This window comes from Suncus etruscus, chromosome 11, assembly GCF_024139225.1.
Source record: "Suncus etruscus isolate mSunEtr1 chromosome 11, mSunEtr1.pri.cur, whole genome shotgun sequence".
Classification (NCBI taxonomy): Eukaryota; Metazoa; Chordata; class Mammalia; order Eulipotyphla; family Soricidae; genus Suncus; species Suncus etruscus.
In genome coordinates this window covers 75,247,626-75,265,740 of record NC_064858.1, presented here as the reverse complement: position 1 = coordinate 75,265,740, position 18,115 = coordinate 75,247,626, and the positions used below count along the sequence as shown (strand labels likewise).

The following is an 18,115-nucleotide window of genomic DNA, read 5'->3' as shown; positions in this document are numbered from 1 at the left end:
ACTCCAGGCAGTACACAGGGACTATATGGATGCCAACGCAAGGCAGGCACCTTACCTGCCATCCTATCCCTCCAGCCCATACATCTTTAGATCTTAACACAACACCAGCCACCTGGTTCCTCCCCTCTCATGGCCGAGAAAACTGAGACTTGTGAACTTGACACTGAAAGCAATGGAGAAATTACACTGCCAGGATCTTCTCTGTCCTGAGTGTTCTAAATCTCATCTCTTCACCCACTTTCTTCCCTTGAGGGGGTCTGGGTCAAGGAGTATGAGAGGAGAAATAAAAAGAGAGAAACTTCAAGGAGCCAGGACCTTTCCACTAGACTTCATAAAATTTTAACATGAAAACTTCCACAGAGCAGAAGGCATGGATCACATGCAAATCAGATGCTAATCACACAATGTAAAATCTGACTGTAAACCTTGGAAATATTCTTGGGAAACCTCTGACTTCTAGAAAAAAAAACCCCAGGTGGGGTGAGTTTCATTTAGGGTGAGTTTGCAGAATTAAGATTCATTTTCATTTTTTTCCTTTTTGGTTTTTGGGTCATACATAGCTCTGCGCTCTATAGTCACTCCTGAAGAGACTTGGGTTGAACCTTGGTTGGCTGTGTTAAAGACAAATGCCCAGTTTACTGTACTATCTCTCCAGCCTGGATCTATTTTCAGATTGGAGAGTCAAGTGTATAACTTGGAATAGGGTCCTGGTTAATGCAGTTCAAGAGTAGAAGTTAAGGTACGGTGCAGGCTAGGCTGTGTTTTCATATAGGAAATTTGGTAAAGACTTCCTTTCCCACAGGCTCCTATAAGCTTGTCTCCATCTCTACTGATTCTTTATTGTTGTAGTACACATCCTCTCTACCTACTTCCCCTTCCCAAGTACCCGCTTTCCTGAGGCCTTCTAATTTCTGAGTTCTGGATAGATGTTTTAGAGCTCAAACTGACCCCCAGAATTTTCTTTTGAACCCAGATACTTGGCTTCTGTCCCCAGGAGCACTGGCTGGCCTTGACCCTTCCTAGGTCCCTTCTTAGCTGTATGTGACAGCTGCAGGAGAAGAAATAAGGACCCGGTGAGCTGGCAGCTTCATTCCAGAGTGTGGGGAAAGCGCAACAGAACATGAATAAATTCATGGAGCTGGCCCCTAGGCTCCCCGCAAGCCCAGCCTGCTCTCCCTACCACACCCTCCCTCCCCCTACAGTTGCCACAACACTGCTGGTCAAACAGCTCTCAGTCTAGGCTGGGGATGGGCAGGGGCGGGTGGGGTTAGGAGAGAGACTGGACTAGAGAGCAGTGCCGACAGGCTGAGGCAGGGCAAGAGGTTCAAAAAGAGGGCGTGGTAAGTGGGGAAGGTAAGGTAGGAGCAGGACAGAGCCTCTGGTGGGGTGGTGTGAGAGAGAGCAGAAGAGGAAGAGGAGGAAGGAGAGAGGTGGCATAACCTGGAATCTTATAGGGCCTGAGGATGATCAGACGGGCGGCCAATATAAGCCCGTATGCTCTCTCCTTTCTGATCCATTTGTCATCCAGCCTGGGGGAGTAGATTCAGAATTAGACATGCACGGGGTGACAGGGCCCTCAGCCCCCCGAGGAAGACAAATGGCGACAAAGACCTTGAATAAAATTTGTATTTATGGTTGGAGGAGGAGGCCCCGCCCTCACTGACTGCCAATCCTTTTCTCTCAACCCTTTCAAGCATGTAGGGAAAGGCTAGGCCTCAGCAACCTCTTTTTTCCTGCATCGTTATGAGGTTTGAAGTACAGGGACTGGGAACAGAAAACACAACATAAAGAAACCACCTTCCATCTAGGAACCATACCCAGGTATGCCCACTGCCCTTTGTCTCATAGGGCATCACACTACATTATACTGGCTTACCTGAGTCTCCAGGATAGCTTGCATGCTGCCCACCTCAGAATCTCAAATATCACTTTCATCAATCCTGGAACCCTTTCTCCATGTCTGAGAACCTGGAGTCCCTGTGAACGAGAAGTTTCCTCTAGAGGGTTTCAGGTCCTCAGGAAGGATGCAGTCTCCAGCAGTTCCCGGCTTTGCTCCCTCACAGACAGGGATTTCTCCAAATTCAGGTTTATTGGTCACCAGAAGGTTGACTGTCACCTCTCACAGGAGGGTGCTTAACACTTAATCTAAATCTCAGTTACATTAATTTGCATAGCCAACTTCAAACTCATCCAACCTTACCCCCAACATTTAAAACAAAAGACAAAAAACCTTGCAAGCCGCTGACCCTGCATAGATGCAGCTCAGTTCCTGGCATTCACTTGGGCCCTTCCCAGAAGGGATTTCTGAGCACAGAGCCAGGAGTAATCCCTGAGCATCACGGGATGTGGCCCCCAAACCAATCAATTAATAAATAAATAAAACTACTTGAAAAAATAAGACAAAAGATCCAAAGTTCTGGGGTTTCTATACAAACAGGGACCTTGGAGGAAGGGAGGTCAATGGTTCTTGAGACTAGACCAGATGTGATACTAGAATAGGATTCGGTGGGCAAGGGGAGTTAAGACTAGCCCTGTGTTCTCAAGGATAAAGGATATTCATAAGGTTCCAAATGCAAGAACTAAGGGGAGACAACTAAACCCCCCCTAGACACCACAATCCACTCCCCAGGGACACACCAGGTCAGGGTTCCAGGCTAAATCCACACTTGCTAGCACACTCTGACAATGCACAGGCCAGAGTGACCATCGTGCTCCAAGAACAGCCCCGCCCTCGGTTCCCCTACACTTGATATGTCACATTGGAGTCCAAACACGGACCTGGGTGTCTCTCTGCAGCGCCATTTACATTTCTCTCTCTATCTGTCAACCTGTCTCCCTTCCGTCTCTTTCTCTCTGTCTCTCCCCACCCCAACCCCCATTGAGGCTGTTAGCCTGTCTCTCTTTGAAGCTTTGTCTCTGCCTCTGTGTCTCTATATGGTTTTCCCTTCACTGATTTCTCTGTCGGTCTTTCTTTGCTTCCCTGTCTGTTTCTGCTGGCTCCCCAAATCAGTCTCTCTCGCTTTTTCATTGTCTTAGCTGCTCTGTGCACCTGGAGTAAAGAAAAGGAGCACTGAAAACTTGCATTTCCAGTGCAGGTCTGCGTGTATCTTTATCATCCATTCCTCTAGCACAGGCACCGCGGGGCTGTAGGGACTGATTTCACTTTGGGTGCAGATTTTGATCTTTTCTTGCCCTTCTTATTTGCTTATATATGGGTTTTATTTCCTTTTTTTTTTTTATTGCGGGGGTAGCCTCTGATTTCAGTCCTGGGTGTCTAACTTCTCTATGTGCATATATGGACCCCTCTCCCTTTTTGTTTTGTTTTGTGACCACACCGGGCGGTGCTCAGGTGTTCTTTCTGAGCTGAAAGAACCCTATGGGATGATGCCACGGATCAAACCCAGCTCGACCGCATGCAAGGCAAGCAAGCGCCTTACACATTGTACTATCTGGACCACGTTGTACTCTGGACCCCTTCTTATCCCTCTGTGTTCTTGTTTTCTCTGGGTTCCAGGGAGGAAAACCCTCACCAACTCCGCATTGTGAACGGATGCAAGATCAGGGTGGGTGCAGCGAGTCTCTGTTGAATCCTTTAGAGCAGGGCAGGTTCCCCTAGATTTTGGGGAGACTCGGGTGAGAGCCGCGGCCTGCCCCGCCCCCGCCTTCCCCAGTCTGGGCGCCAGAGGTCGCTTTGCCCATCGGCCGCTTATAGCGGTTCCAGCGGCGCGGCGGCTCGCTCCACCCGCACACCGCCAGGGAGAGAAGGGGAGGAAGGTTGGGGACGTGGAGGGAGACGCCGGCAGGGAAAAGACGCGGGGCCGGGGCTCGGCAGAGGCTGTGGCCGTGACGGCCATCGACCCGCGGGCCAGCGCTCGCCAAGAGCCGGCGCGCACACCTACCAGGGGGTCGACGAGTCCGCGGCCGCCCTCCGCTACGCAGAACTGGGACGTCCGGAGCTGGGAGCAGAGAGCGCCGTCCGGGCAGGTGGGCACCTCGGCGCCTCCTCCACCCCATCCCGGAGAGAGCAGCGGCCCGGAGAGCGAGCGCCCCGAATTCGTAAGAGCCCGGCCGTCTGAGAAGCCGCTGCTTTGTCGGGGGGGACCCCGGGATCTTGAGCCTGAACCGGAGGGTAAATCCTAGAGGACCGCGCGCGGGCTCTGCCCTGGGCCCAGCCCGCAGGGACCCTCCTCCTGGACGGAAGGTTTGGAGCCAGGCGCCGGCCGCCAAAGCGGTGTGCCCCGGGTGGGGGTGCTGGGGGCCGCCGTCGGGGAGGGTCCCCTCGCCCCCCGGGGCCAGGCCTGAGCCCCGGTGTCCAGCCAGGGCCCGCGGAGCGCCCCGGGCTTCCGCCGCCATTGCGCCCAAGAGCGAGGAGGACCTGCTGGCCCTGGCCGCGACGCGGCTGAGCCGCCGCAAGCGAGTGGCGGGCGCAGCCGTCGGGGTGGCCATGGTGCTGCTGCTGCTAGTGGCCATCCCGCTGCTGGTACACAGCTCCCGCGGGCCGGCGCACTACGAGATGCTGGGGCGCTGCCGCATGGTGTGCGACCCGCACGGGCCCCGAGGCCCAGGCCCGGGCCCCGACGGTGCGCTGGCCTCGGCGCCCCCCTTCCCGCCGGGCTCCAAAGGAGAGATGGGCCGGCGCGGGAAGGCCGGTCTGCGGGGGCCTCCGGGTCCGCCGGGTCCCAGGGGGCCTCCGGGTGAACCGGGCAGGCCAGGGCCCCCTGGTCCTCCTGGCCCCGGCCCCGGAGGACTGGCCCCCGCTGCAGGCTACGTGCCTCGAATCGCCTTCTACGCGGGCCTGCGGCGACCCCACGAAGGTTACGAGGTGCTGCGATTCGACGACGTGGTGACGAACGTGGGGAACGCTTACGAAGCGGCCAGCGGCAAGTTCACCTGTCCCATGCCAGGAGTCTACTTTTTCGCTTACCATGTGCTCATGCGCGGAGGCGACGGCACCAGCATGTGGGCCGACCTGATGAAGAACGGACAGGTGAGCTGCCCTACCCACCCAGATTCATGTCCCCTGGAGTGGCTTTCTAAACTCCTGCACCCACACGCCAAACCCTTCTTCCAGTCATTGAATCAGGGAACACCAGCTGCCAGGAACACACAGGTCACCTTACATTGTTGCCAGAGGAACTGGGGGCTGGAGGAAAGAAACCCCCAACCCAGGGTCCCATAGATCATGAAGAATGGTGAAAGAATTAGAACTCTCAACCCCAAGTTCTGACCCTGCAGATGCAACATCACACTCTAACTGTAGGCACTAATTCACCTGCCAGTTCACCTCTCTTCTTACCCTGTCTTGGGGCATGCCCTCTTTTTTGGGCATCTGTTTTTTTCTAATGTTAATAAATGAGTTACTGGGTTCAAATTCAAATGAAGTCTATATCTTAGCAGGAGGCAGTGGGCAGCTTTTCTCATGTAAAGGAGCCTTCTGCTTGGATTTTTTTTAAAAGAAAAAGTGAGAAAGGAAAAATACCCTCACTTAGCTTTTGGGCAGCTCTATTGCTTACTAGCTAGGTCCTTGTCCCCATCTAACACAGGTGAATAGGCAGAACAGATGTGGAATGATGTGGCAGCTCAGGGGTCAGCCAGTGACTTGAAGGAATAGATTTGTAAAAGGAATGAGGCAAGGGGCAAAGGGAAAAAAGGCTTTGGCCCCGGATAGTCTCATCAGTTCTTCATCTTCCCAGGTGATTCTGCCCCCTGTGAGGGTCTGAGTCACAATGATTTTGGTTTAGGTAAATAGCCTGGTGGAATCAGCTGCAGATCTGGGAGTGCACCGAAGGAGAAGCCAAGGTGTATCCTTGAAGGAGAGGGGAAGAGTCTGGGCCTCGTAGGTCATGAGGATAAGATTGGGGATGTGTAGTGATCTCCCCATGTCCTGTGCCTTGGATTAGTATTGACCATGGACCATTAGCTTGGTCATCCCAGTCCTGCTATGGCTCCTAAACCTCCAGTTTTGAGGCTCTGCCTCCTCCGAGCTGTAGCTCCCTAGGAACTCAGGGCAAGAGAGAATGTCTGCAGGTGCTTTGGGGTGAAGGTGTGAGAACTGAGCACTGAGAGTGCGTGTGTGGCCTTGAAGAGATGTGTCTGTGTGGTCTGTTATAGACAGGCCTGAGGGCTGTTTGGAGAGAAAGCTGGTAGCTTTCCGAGGGGGCGGGGCTCAGACTCCTCACTCTGTATTCTGAGGCACGGGTGGCGCTGAGCCCTAGGGATGGTAAATAGTGATTAGAATAACGATGAATAATTAATAAGTTAATATCCAGCCCCCTCCCCCGCGGTACTGGAAGAGAGGACTGGGGAGGGGGCTGGCAGCCCAAGGGGATCAGCCTCAAGGAGGCCAGAGGGGAGGAGGGGCTCCCCGTGGACCTGAAGTCCACCCCCCTCATGTCTAGCCTCCATCCCATCTCCATCCCATCAGACTGTGGAGACCTAGGAAGGAATACGCACCTTCCAAGGGCCGCAAGGAGCCTTGGGACACAGCTCACACCTGTCCTGTGCGTGAGGGAGAGAGGGTTGGGAGAGGAAGGCAAGGTTAGGAGCTCAGGTTGGGTTTAGAATCGATAGCATTTTTTATGCTAACCTTATTTTTAAGACAATCAGGGCAAGTTCTAGAGAGTGTTTCCTATATGCCAAACATTCACTTCCCATGCTGTCACTACCACCAGACAACCTATGAGGTCAGCGCTATGATCATTTCCTACTGGGTCTGCAGTTGAGTTGCCAAGGACAGATACTTGCCAGTGCTCCAGGAGTGAGGGGCAGCACCTAGGAGCACTCAGGCTTGTTGCCTTATCTGCCTGATCACATGCAGCGCCAGCTCTGCACAGGGTTGGTTCTGTTTTTTCTAGGTCCGTGCCAGTGCCATTGCTCAGGATGCAGACCAGAATTACGACTATGCTAGCAACAGCGTTATCCTGCACTTGGATGTGGGCGATGAGGTCTTCATCAAGCTGGATGGAGGAAAGGTGCATGGCGGCAACACCAACAAGTATAGCACCTTCTCCGGCTTCATCATTTATCCAGACTGAGCTGCCCTCTCCGCACCTTCCCCTGCCTGCCCCGCCCTTGCTCACCTGCTCTTCACTCCCCCAGAGCCTGCCCCTTCAGCCAGCCCCCTATGAGGCAATGTCCAGTCAGAGAACGTGGCCCTACTAGGGGTCTAGCTAGAGTGGAGGCCAGCAAGCAGGGCATTTTGTGTATTTGTGAGTTGGGACTGGGGCCCCTTTTCTGCTGGGAGGCTTCACTAGCTAGAGCTAGAAGCACCAAATGAAGAAGGGAAGCCCTGGAGAGGGAGAGGACAGAAGCATAATTCCATTTGGGTGAGGGCAGTAGGAAGAGGTAGGCTCCCCTGTCCTGATAAATTTCTCTTGCAGTCACTTCCCTTTCTCGTATTTTCAAGCTGCAGGCTGGGGCCTTGGCAGCCTTCATATTCCTAGAGGAACTAGTGAATTCTTTCTGAGCATTTAAACTTTATCCTGTAGAGTCCCCATTTCAGCCCCCATCTGAACTAGGACTTGGGGGTATAACTGCTGTGGCCCCTTCCAATAAAGTGAAGTTGGAGAATGGTGTGTCTCTTCACTAGTACAATGTAAGGGGAAGTGGTGTCTCTTTCCCTTCTCCCAGGCACTTTCTCAGAGAAAAAGTCTTAGGCTTGCCAGTGGGTAGAGAAGGCTCCTATTCTGATGTGTAAAGGCAGATGTGTATCAGCTCAGAGTCTTCCACGTCAGCGAAACACCCCCACTTCCCACAGTGCAGATTCCAAAGATCTGGGTCTACTGGGCTGCCTGACAGTTGCAGATGGTTCCCAGAAATGACACCTGATATCACAGTGCACAAAGTTTTCACTGGTCCACATAGGGTACCCCAATATTCATAGTTTGCTGAAGTTTTTGGGAAAGAGTGAGTGCCCCCCTCCCTATGGTAAGGTTTCTGGTGTAGGTGATGTTTCAGGGATCCCAGAATCAATGCTGGTCTCTAAGCAGGTGCATACTGCCCCCATGTGGACAATGGGAGATCTGCTGTCTGGCTCACTAAGTGGAAAAGACACTTCAGTAACTTTATTGAAGGATTAAAATGGGTCAGCTCCAGATCTTATGGGATGGATCTACAATAAATAACTAAAAGGAAGAAGTCAGGCAGGGCTGGAATAGTCTCATGATGGAGAGTCCTGAGAGGCAGCAGAACCGACAGGAATAAAACTCTGGAGAGAGAAGGAGAGAGATATGTGTGGTCACAGCTTTGTCCTCCTTGTGTGGTCCAGACTTTCCCCACTGACCTCTGTTAAGGGACCAAGGCTGCCTCCTGCCCCCTTCCTGTAAGTGTGGTCTGTGGTGTGAGCACAGCCTGGCTGTGATGTAGGCTCACCAGCGCATCCTGCCATTCTAGTAAGGTGGCCACAGGGTTGGCACAGATCCGGGTGGGGCCTGGCAGAGGGGCCCGGCTGGTGTAGAAGGCACACTCATCGTCTAGGCGGGCCTCGTGGAAGCCATGGATGGCACTTAGACAAGCTTGCAGGCGCTGCCTCAGGGCCAGGGCCCTAGGGGCCAGTCTTCGGGGACCTGAAGGCCAAGGGTCAAAGCTCTGGACTCTACTTTTCTCCCATACACTGCCCTTCACCACTCCTCACCCACTCAGGGGAGATGAGGAAAGAATGTAGGGTTCCTGGGCAGGGCAGCAAGAGATAAGAACTTTCATTCACACCCCCTGCAAGCAATTCCTTACCTGCCTGGCCCATGGGAGGCCTCAGAGACTGGCCTGTGTAGCTAGGGGAGCTGGCACCAAGTGGGCTTTGAAAGAGCAGACTGCTTGTCACTGGAGCCCCTTGATGGCAGCCAGGTTGTGGGTTGGATTCTGGAATTCTGGGTTCCAGGGTGTGAGTCTCTGATGCCCCACAAGCTACCTCGGAGGAGGGCTCAGTGAGACCAGCCTGTCTCTGGGTGCAGACCTGAAGGGGTGCTGGTTCGGCCTGTAAGGGCCCTGGCTCTGCTGCATCAGGCTGCTCTTGCGCAGAGGGCCCTATGAGCTCAAGCTCCCTCCAATCGGTAGACTCCCTGGGGCCTGGCTCTTCTGGAGGACAGGGCTGAGCAACCTCAGGTTCTGTTCGAAGGCCAGGCTGTGATTGCTCACAATCCTCTGGAGGGCAGGGCTTTAGTGACTCAGTGTGATCTAACAGTCTAGGAAGGTGCGAAGTTCCAGAATGATGCTCTGGGGTGTCCAGAATTCTAGCAATTTCAGCAAGTAGTGGCTGAAGTTCAAACACCTCCGGGGAAGTGGAACCTCCACTAGAGGGAGTACACTTGCTCTCTGCCAGCCCCTGGACCTCCTGTTGCAAAAGCTGTTGCAGGATAGCGATGCGCTGTAGATAGAAGAGGTATAGCATTAAGATGTTGGTTCAAGTTTCTGCTCAGTGTCCTATTCCTAGACACCCCTATTCACCCCTTTCCCAGGCTCTGTCATTAGTACCACCCCGAGAGACCCACCTGTATCTTTAGCTCCTTGAAGTTGAAAGCATTGCTGGGGGAGGCCCCACAGGGTTTCCCCGTCCCCTCCTGCAGCAGATTATGACTCTCCTGGTTAAATAACTGTACTGTGATCTTCTCCTGCCATATGGAAGAGAGGGGCTGCATGAGCAAGTCAGGCTGGGGCAGATCCACCCTCCTGAAGACGGGATGAAGTCCCTAATGGGGAGGCTCTGATGAGGGCAACAGAACTATGGGAAGCTGGAGAATTATTTGTTTAGGTGACTTTACTCATATTGATGGTTCACAGGCTCACAGTGAGTACTAGAAATCTCATCACAGAAAGATTTCTTCCAAAACTTACCCAGGGCAGAGCAGGCTCTTCCGGACAAGGTTGTGGGGAAAGGCTGCTCAGCAGCTTCTTAGTCTGGGACTTCTAGAAGCAAGATTTCAACAAGGCACCACAGATGGGTACTTTTCCCCTCCTCCCTGGCCTTATTGAACTTGCCCTGGACTCACCCCTTCCCTTCCTCTCCAAGCTACCTTACCCTACCCTTACCTGGACTCTGTAAGTTGATGGGAGAGGCGTGAACTGGGTTTTGGGATAAATGGCAAGACGCCGCAATACTGAATAGGAGGTCTGGGGAGAAATGGGGGTGGCTAAGGAGAGAGAAAACCAAGACATAAAAGCCGAGGAGATTGTTCAAAGGGCTGAGTGCTTGCTCTACATGCTGGAGCCCAAGGTTAGGCATTGAATGGTACCTGAGCATCTGCCAGGAGCAAAACATTCACATATAGACACACACAAAAATTCAAAGTCAGGAGTATTCTAAGGGTTTTTGGGAGTGACTCAAAAATCAAAACAAAACTATCTAATCTTGGCAGACTGTTCTGCTCTTGCCTAGCCCTTGAGGATACAAACCTGAACTGAGGGGCTAGGTGAAGGTATGCGCTGAGCCCGTCCAAAGGATGAAGGATGGGTGATAGAGGGTGGCATTACTCGTCTTGGGGTAAACATCAGATGGGGGTCACAACTGTCCTGTAGAAAGAAGGGGGAAGAGCGAACCCAGACCTTGCTTTTCTCTGCCTTGTTTTCACAAAAAAAAAATTCTATAAAATCACTACTTTCATGAACGAAACCTGTGAGAGCTCAAACCCTATTTCCTGTCCTCTTTCTCACTCTGCTTCAGCCTCACTTGTGTCTCCTATTTTGTTTGTTTTGGGCCACAACTGGTGGTGCTCAGGGGTTACTACTGGCTCTGTGCTTAGGAATTATTCCTATGCTTTTATGGGATGCTGGAGATCGAACCCTGCTCTGCCTCATGCAAAGCAAGACTCCTATCCATTGTACTATCGTTCCAGTCCTTAGTGCCTCTTTGCTGATCCTTAAATGCAAAAACCATAGTTTCTCCTCAGAGCCTCTGTAGCTATGATTTTCTTGGCCTGGAAGTTTCTTCCTCTCAATATCTTGTTGGTTCATTCTGAACTTTACTTACATATCATCTTCTCTCTCTCAAAGAGAGTCCCTTAACTAATATATTTGAAAAAGTAGTATAAAACAAATGTGTTTTTTATATATCAGCTTTTTTAAAATGTATGCCCTCTAGAATGTGAACTTAATTACTATCTTATCCAGAATGTAGGGCAGTGCTTAGCACACAGCAATGAGTCAATAAATACATAGGGAATGGAAAACTGAGCTTTGGCTGATAAGAGTTAATTCGCAGTGATGGCAACACAAAAGTTTATAGGACTGTGACCTCTCAACCCCAGGATCCAGACTCCTGGGAAGGGTCAGTCCCACTCTGGACAGGACTTGAATCCTAATTAACATCTCTCTCTCTTTCTCAAAATGCTTAGCACTCCCCATAATTCCCTATGCACCTCCCCTTCTCCCACCCTTCCTAGGAGGGCCCCATCTCACCCTCGTGTGGGTTCTCTCTTGGGTTTCTCTTAATGGGATTCGTTGGGCCTGAGTGAGGGGGTCCCCTCCTCCTTCATCTGAATGAGTGACAACTTCATGTTCTCTTCTAGGGAGAGATGGAGCTAGGAAGAGACAAGAAATTTACTAAGGTTCCTAAGACACCCTCCAAAGTCTGCTATAGGGTGTTACCCCCTCTAAGAGGATATGCCAGTTTGACAGGATTTGCCATCCTGTCCTGCTTGGAGTCAGCACTGTCTCCACTTCTTAATCTGAGCACTCTTAAGTGATGGCTCTTAGATAAGGACTGAACAGAGGTGGAAGATCAATCTGGGCAGGAAGAGGGTAGAAATGAGGACCATTTCCTTCGATATGTGTAACTAATTGGCTACCAAGATTGGGGGGGAGGGAAAAAATCCTGATGAGGGGTAGGAGCGGTTGCACAGGCAGTAGGGCATTTGCCTTGCACATGCTAACCTAGGATGGACTGCGATTCTATCCCTGGCTTCCCATATGGTCTCCCAAGCCAGGGGTGATTTCTGAGCACATAGCCAGGAGTAACCCCGAGCGACACTGGGTATGGCTCAAAAACCAAAAAAAAAAAAAAAAAGAAAGATCCTGGTGAGCTTTCTCTCTACTACGGGCAGCCTACCAGTCTTGGTTCTTTCTCCTTGGCCAGACACACTCACCAGGCTGGACTGGGGAGTCCAGGAACAATCCTGATGCCTGGCTTGCTGCATTCCTGATGATGATAAAGAAACAACAAGCAGTCACTGGGTATAAGTTGAGTAATAACCTCTCACTGAATTCTCACACCGCTTTTAATGTCAATGCAAACGTTATCTTCATTTGACAGATTAAAGAAAATGAAGCTTGCAGTTTAAGGCAAGCTTGCACAAGTAAGAGGAATCAAGTCCAAATGATACTTCTTGTCACAATCTATGCATTAGCCATTATACAAAAGAGAAAACCTCTTCCATTTGCATCCCTCATTCTTTTTCCACCACCCCCACCCACACCGTGACCACCTGAAGAAACTTTTGTTAAACTAAGACAGAAGGCCTGAGACTGATTTTAAAGGCACATCCTGAATAGTCATAGATATTCTCTTCCCATCCACATTGGGATAAAATCCTAAAGATCCTTATTGGCCCCAACTCTGCAGAACCTATTTGCAAGACAGGCTCATTCTTTGACAGACTACCCTCTCCTCACCGGCTGATGCCACCTGTCTCTCTTCTTAGCTCCTGGAAACTGGGGCGGGTTGAGGGGTGTAAGGAAGCTCCTGAAGATGGAATCTTGTTCTTAAGAGAGGAAAAAATGAGTCAAAGATGGACCCAGAACTTTTAGGTTTCACTTCCAGCTACATCCATTTTATAAAATAAGATTCTTTTTTTGGGGGGGTTTTGGGCCAAACCCGTTTCACGCTCAGGGGTTACTCCTGGCTATGCGCTCAGAAATCAAATCTGGCTTGGGGGGACCATATGGGACGCCGGGAATTGAACCGAGGTCTGCCCTATGCTAGCGCTTGCAAGGCAGACACCTCTAGCGCCACCTTCCCGGACCCCCCCCCTTTTTTTTGTTTTTTGGGCCACACCCAGCTGTGCTCAAGGGTTACTCCTGGCTATCTGCTCAGAATTAGCTCCTGGCAGGTATGGGGGACCATATGGGACACCGGGATTCAAACCAACCACCTTTGGTCCTGAATCAGCTGCTTGCAAGGCAAACGCCGCTGTACTATCTCTCCAGGCCCTAATAAGATTAATTCTTTAATTGAATAACTGTGAGATACAATTACAAAGTTGTTGATGATTGAGTTTCCAGTCATACAATGTCCAATATCCTTCATCAGTGCACACTTCCCACCACCAATGTTCCCAGTTTCTCTTCCACCCTCCCTCTGGCCTGCCTCTATGGCAACAACCACATCCATCTTCAGAGTCCCTCTGGCAGAAAGAAGCTTCTCTGTCAAAGTCTCGTTTGTCCCTAAAAAGAGTTCCCAGGAGCACTGAGAATAAGCCCATGATAGATACTTACCAGTTCCTCTAGTCTCTGGGAGCACAAAGTCTGGCTTCGAAGTCCTGGTCCTTCCAGTCTTTGGGTGGGGGTTCTTGGGGCCAAATATGCAGAGGCCCGAATACCCTAGGACCCCAAAAAAAGCTATGAGCATAGGCACAGGATTCTCTTCAGACCCTGCCATCATGAGTCTTATTACCTGGCCTCTTCGGTTAGCATCTCTCTGTTTCCCTCGGACCAGGATTCTCTGAGCCAGGCTAGTGTGGCGCCCCAAGTGACAACTCTTCAGTCCCTCACCTGACAAAATGGTGGCTAGGGCTGCAGGGTCAGCTACAAACTCAATGGCCCCTGAAGCCTCTATAAGGGAAGAAGAGAAGGAAAAATGAGAGAAAAGGAAGTAGGAAGGCCGAGGGCCAGCGACTCATTCAGTTGACTCTAACTCATCAAAGGGGGACTGAAGAGAGAGCTCAATGTGCTAAGTACATTTTTTGCATGAGGGAGACCTGGATTTGGTCCTTGGTACTGCAAAATCCTGAGAATTTCTGAGTAATTCTCTAAGCACAGAGCTGGGAGTAGTCCCTGAGTCCCCTCAGATACCACAAAATAAACAAACAAAAAGCCCAAGAGCAAATAAATATAAAAATAGGGCCAGAGCAATAGCACAGTGATTGGGGCACTTGCCTTGCATGTGGTGACCAAGGTTCAATCCCAGGCACACCCTATGGTCCCCTAACTCTGCCAGCAGTGATTTTTATTTTTTGGACCACACCCAGTGATGCTCAGGGTTTACTCCTGAATCAGCGCTCAGAAATCACTCCTGCCAGGCTCCCCTAAGCCTGACCATATGGGATGGTGAGGATTAAACCCGGACTCATCCCAGGTTGGCATGTACAAGGCAAACCCCCTACCACTGTGCTACCATTCTGGCCCTACCAGAAGTAATTTTCTTTTCTTTTTTTTTTTTTTTTTTTCCCTGGTTATTTTGGGTCATACCCAGTGGTGCTCAGGGATTACTCCTGGCTCTGCACTCAGAAATTGCTCCTGGCAGCAGGCTTGGGGGAACCATATGAAATGATGGGAATTGAACTGGGATCCATCTTGGGTTGGCCTCGTGCAAAGGCAAATGCCCTACCAGTGTGCTATAGCTCGATCCCTGGAGTGATTTCTGAGTGCAGAGAAGGAGTAAACCTGAGCATTACTGGGTATGACCCCAAAACCTAAATAAATATATATTAAAAAACAAACAAACCAAACCAATTCATCAAAGGTGCATAGAACTTTACATAAACAACAAACCAGGCACTGGAACCATAGGAGACCAAAATAATTTCTCAGGAAGACATAGCTCAGTAATAATGAACATGTATTATTCTTATGAGATGCTGAGTTTAAACTCCAAAACTGCCTTGAAAAGAAGGGACTAAAGAAACGGTACATGGGGCAAGAGAGATAGCATGGAGGAAAGGCATTTGCCTTGCATGCAGAAGGTCAGTGGTTTGAATCGTGACTGCCAGGAGTAATTTCTTTTTTTTTTTTTTTTAGTTTGGATAGCATTAGTTTATTATAAAAGAGACACGGAAATTATTTACATGATGAAAGATTTCAGTACTTCAGTGGAATGGGCAGCTTCATGGGATGCCATTTCAAGTGTGGTATTTTCAGTCTACATACTTTCCAAGAATGTCCCATCTCTAAACAAAAAATAATCCTTGTCATCTATAACCACTTTGGTGCCTCCACATTCTGGTAGAAGAACTTTGTCTCCAACTTTTACACTAACAGGTTCAATCTCTCCACTCTTCCCTTTGGAGCCCGATCCAACAGCAGCCACCGTCGCTTGAGAATAGAGCCAGGAATAAGAAATAAGGGATAAGGAAGAGGAGGAGGAGGAGGAGGCAGCAGTGAGAATAGGAAGCAGAAACAGAAGCAGCAACAGCTGTCATCACCATAATACAGAGAAGTAAAAGACTCAAGCCTGGTCTGTCTGTCTGTCTGTCTGTCTGTCTGTCTCTCTCTGTCTCTCTCTGTCTCTGTCTCTCTCTGTCTCTGTCTCTCTCTCTCTGTCTCTCTCTCTCTCTCTCTCTCTCTCACACTCTCCTATTCTAACCTTCTCTTGAACCCTCTTCCTGTCCCTCCCCCTTCCCTCTAAAAGAGAAAATGGAAAAAAAAAGAAGACTCAAGCCAAAGTATGGTATCTAAGATAAGTACTGAAAAGTATCAGAGTGATTGAATGACAGGGGAGAAGGGAGGGCTTTAAAAAGGGTGATATTTTGGGCCCAGAGAGATAGCACAGCGGCATTTGCCTTGCAAGCAGCCAACCCAGGACCTAAGGTGGTTGGTTTGAATCCCGGTGTCCCATATGGTCCCCCGTGCCTGCCAGGAGCTATTTCTGAGCAGACAGCCAGGAGTAACCACTGAGCAAAGCCAGGTGTGGCCCAAAAACCAAAAAAAAAAAAAAAAAAAAAAGGGTGATATTTTGTGGAAGATAGGATCAAGTTTCTAAGAGTAAAGAGCTATCTTTGAACAGGGTTGGAGAGTAGGACTACAAGAAGGGTGTTTGCTATGCATGTGGTCAATCTGGATTCAATTCTCATCCCCCAAATTCTGAGCCTCATCGAGTCATCACAGAGCATTGGTAACAGGAGCAAGTCCTGAGCATAACCAGATGGTGTGGCACCAGACCAGAAACAAAACACCTAAAAAAACAACCCAATGGGGCCGGAGAGATAGCATGGAGGAAGGACATTTGTCTTGCATGCAGAAGGATGGTGGATCGAATCCCGGTGTCCCATATGGTCCCCCAGCCTGCCAGCAGTGATTTCTGAGCCTAGAGCCAGGAGTAACCTCTGAGCACTGCCAGGTATGACCCAAAAACCAGAAAAACAAAAAAAATACAAACCCAAACAAACAAAAAGAGCTCTTTTGGAGCTGGAATCAGGACACTTTTTTTTTTTGGGGGGGGGGGGGGGAGTCACACCTGGCGGTGCTCAGGGGTTACTCCTGGCTGTCTGCTCAGAAATAGCTCCTGGCAGGCACGGGGGACCATATGGGACACCGGGATTCGAGCCAACCACCTTTGGTCCTGGATCGGCTGCTTGCAGGGCAAACGCCACTGTGCTATCTCTCCGGGCTGGAATCAGGACTCTTAAAGTAAGAAGACTGGAGGAGTGCAATGCCTCCAACCCCACTGTAACCAACCCAATCTTCCATCAAATCAAGAGACTGTATCAAGGCAAGAGCGATGCAGTACAGTGGGTAGGTGTTTGCCTTGCACATGGCTGACCTGGGTTGGATCTCCAGCATCCCATATGGTCCCCTGAGCAACGCTGAGCACTCAGGAATAGTTCTGAGCCAGAAGTTATCACTGAGCATGACCAGGCTTACCTTTGCCCCCCAAAAAGAGAGAGACTGTTCTTAGTCCTCCAACTCGTACCTGATTGTAGAGGAGGCCCAGGGCCCACATCTTGTCGTGCAGGGCTGGGCTTAAGCTCTTCCAAGGGGTTCCGGAACTGAGGGCTCCCTACCAATCTCTCCGATTTCTTGGTTTGATGTGAGGCTTTGGGCTTGGGGTAAGCTGAGTCATGGAGAGTACGCTGAGTACTGAGTTTCTGCACCAATCTCTTTGGGGGTAAAAGGGAGGACAAAAAGGCGGGGGGATCAGCACTGGGGTGTATGGATAGTGGATGCAGTCTCCTCCTACCCTCGATCTGCACCCACGGGGTCACTCTTACCCTCGGATCTTGGTTTTCCTGGTCCTGGGCACAGTGTTTGTCGGTGGAGAAAGGTGGACGTCTCCGACAGCGTACGGGAATTTTGCTAGGGGTGGGAGAGACACCCTTACTCTGGAAGGCTGGATCCTTCTTGGTTTGAAGGGTAGTCATGAGGGCGACAACTGAGACGGGGAAGAAAACAGGATTAATAAATCAAACGTCGGCTTGTTCAGGAAAATCGATCCCTGAACCCTAGAACCCTCACCCCTGCCCAGGCCCCGGCCATCACTGCAAGGCCGCTCTTCCAAGAGGCACCTCCGGACAGCCTGAGTCTGTGGACACTTTGGCTCCAGGACCCCGAGTGGCCTCTCCCACCATCACCACGCGTCTCCACATCCCTAGAGCCCTTCCAGATGCCCGGCCGCACCTTCCCAGGTCCCCTCGAGGAGAATCCAGCCGGCTCTCCCTGTTCTCCAGCGCCTCCTCCAAGCTTCTGCTGCAGCCACTTCCCCAGTTTGTAAAATACGCCAGGCTTCTGATTGGCTGCGCGCACTCCGCGGAAGCACGGGGCCGCCTGACCCAGCTGTCCAATCAGAAAGTTCAGGGGGCGGGGCTAGGAGAAGGACTTCGTTTTCAAACCTCTGACTGGCCAGGAAAAATTAACTGACAGGCTCGTAAGCTAATCCGAAAGCGGAGCGCGGGGTGGAAGGCGGGGAAAAGAGAGGGAATCCGTTCTGAGGCGGGGCCAAGGGTTGGAGCCGGGCTTGCAACCGGCGCCGTCCTCTCGCGAGGTCTTGGGGCCGCAGGCAGGGCCGTGCTGGTGCATTGTGGGAAAACCTGGTACCTGGTTGCGGGATGTCTTGAGGTTTGGCCCCAGCCTGGACTAGAGTGTGGTTGGGCTGTGGCGTCAGGGTTTGTTGAACCCGTTAGAATGGGTGCGGGGGAGGGGGGGTCGTAGGGGCCGGAGAGAGAGCACGGCGGTAGGCAGGGGGTTTGCCTTGCAC

The 18,115-nt window shown here is 51.0% G+C and overlaps 2 protein-coding genes across 2 annotated transcripts; one reads left to right on the top strand and one right to left on the bottom strand.

The window, feature by feature from the left end:
* Nucleotides 1-4,444: 4,444 nt before the first annotated feature.
* Nucleotides 4,445-7,073, top strand: C1QL4 (complement C1q like 4). Its single transcript, XM_049783596.1, has 2 exons — nucleotides 4,445-4,987; nucleotides 6,855-7,073. The coding sequence occupies exons 1-2, from the start codon at nucleotides 4,445-4,447 to the stop codon at nucleotides 7,032-7,034; spliced, it is 723 nt and encodes a 240-aa protein (XP_049639553.1). The 3' UTR covers nucleotides 7,035-7,073.
* Nucleotides 7,074-7,778: 705 nt separating this feature from the next.
* Nucleotides 7,779-17,289, bottom strand: TROAP (trophinin associated protein). The gene is made up of 14 exons (XM_049782961.1): nucleotides 17,133-17,289; nucleotides 16,835-17,021; nucleotides 13,601-13,758; nucleotides 13,423-13,527; nucleotides 12,601-12,689; nucleotides 12,075-12,127; nucleotides 11,389-11,510; nucleotides 10,387-10,503; nucleotides 10,024-10,104; nucleotides 9,829-9,900; nucleotides 9,486-9,683; nucleotides 8,728-9,361; nucleotides 8,371-8,564; nucleotides 7,779-7,823 (listed from the first exon to the last, which is right to left on the bottom strand). Exons 1-14 carry the CDS (start codon nucleotides 17,280-17,282, stop codon nucleotides 7,779-7,781), a joined length of 2,205 nt encoding a protein of 734 aa, XP_049638918.1. The 5' UTR covers nucleotides 17,283-17,289.
* Nucleotides 17,290-18,115: the final 826 nt, after the last annotated feature.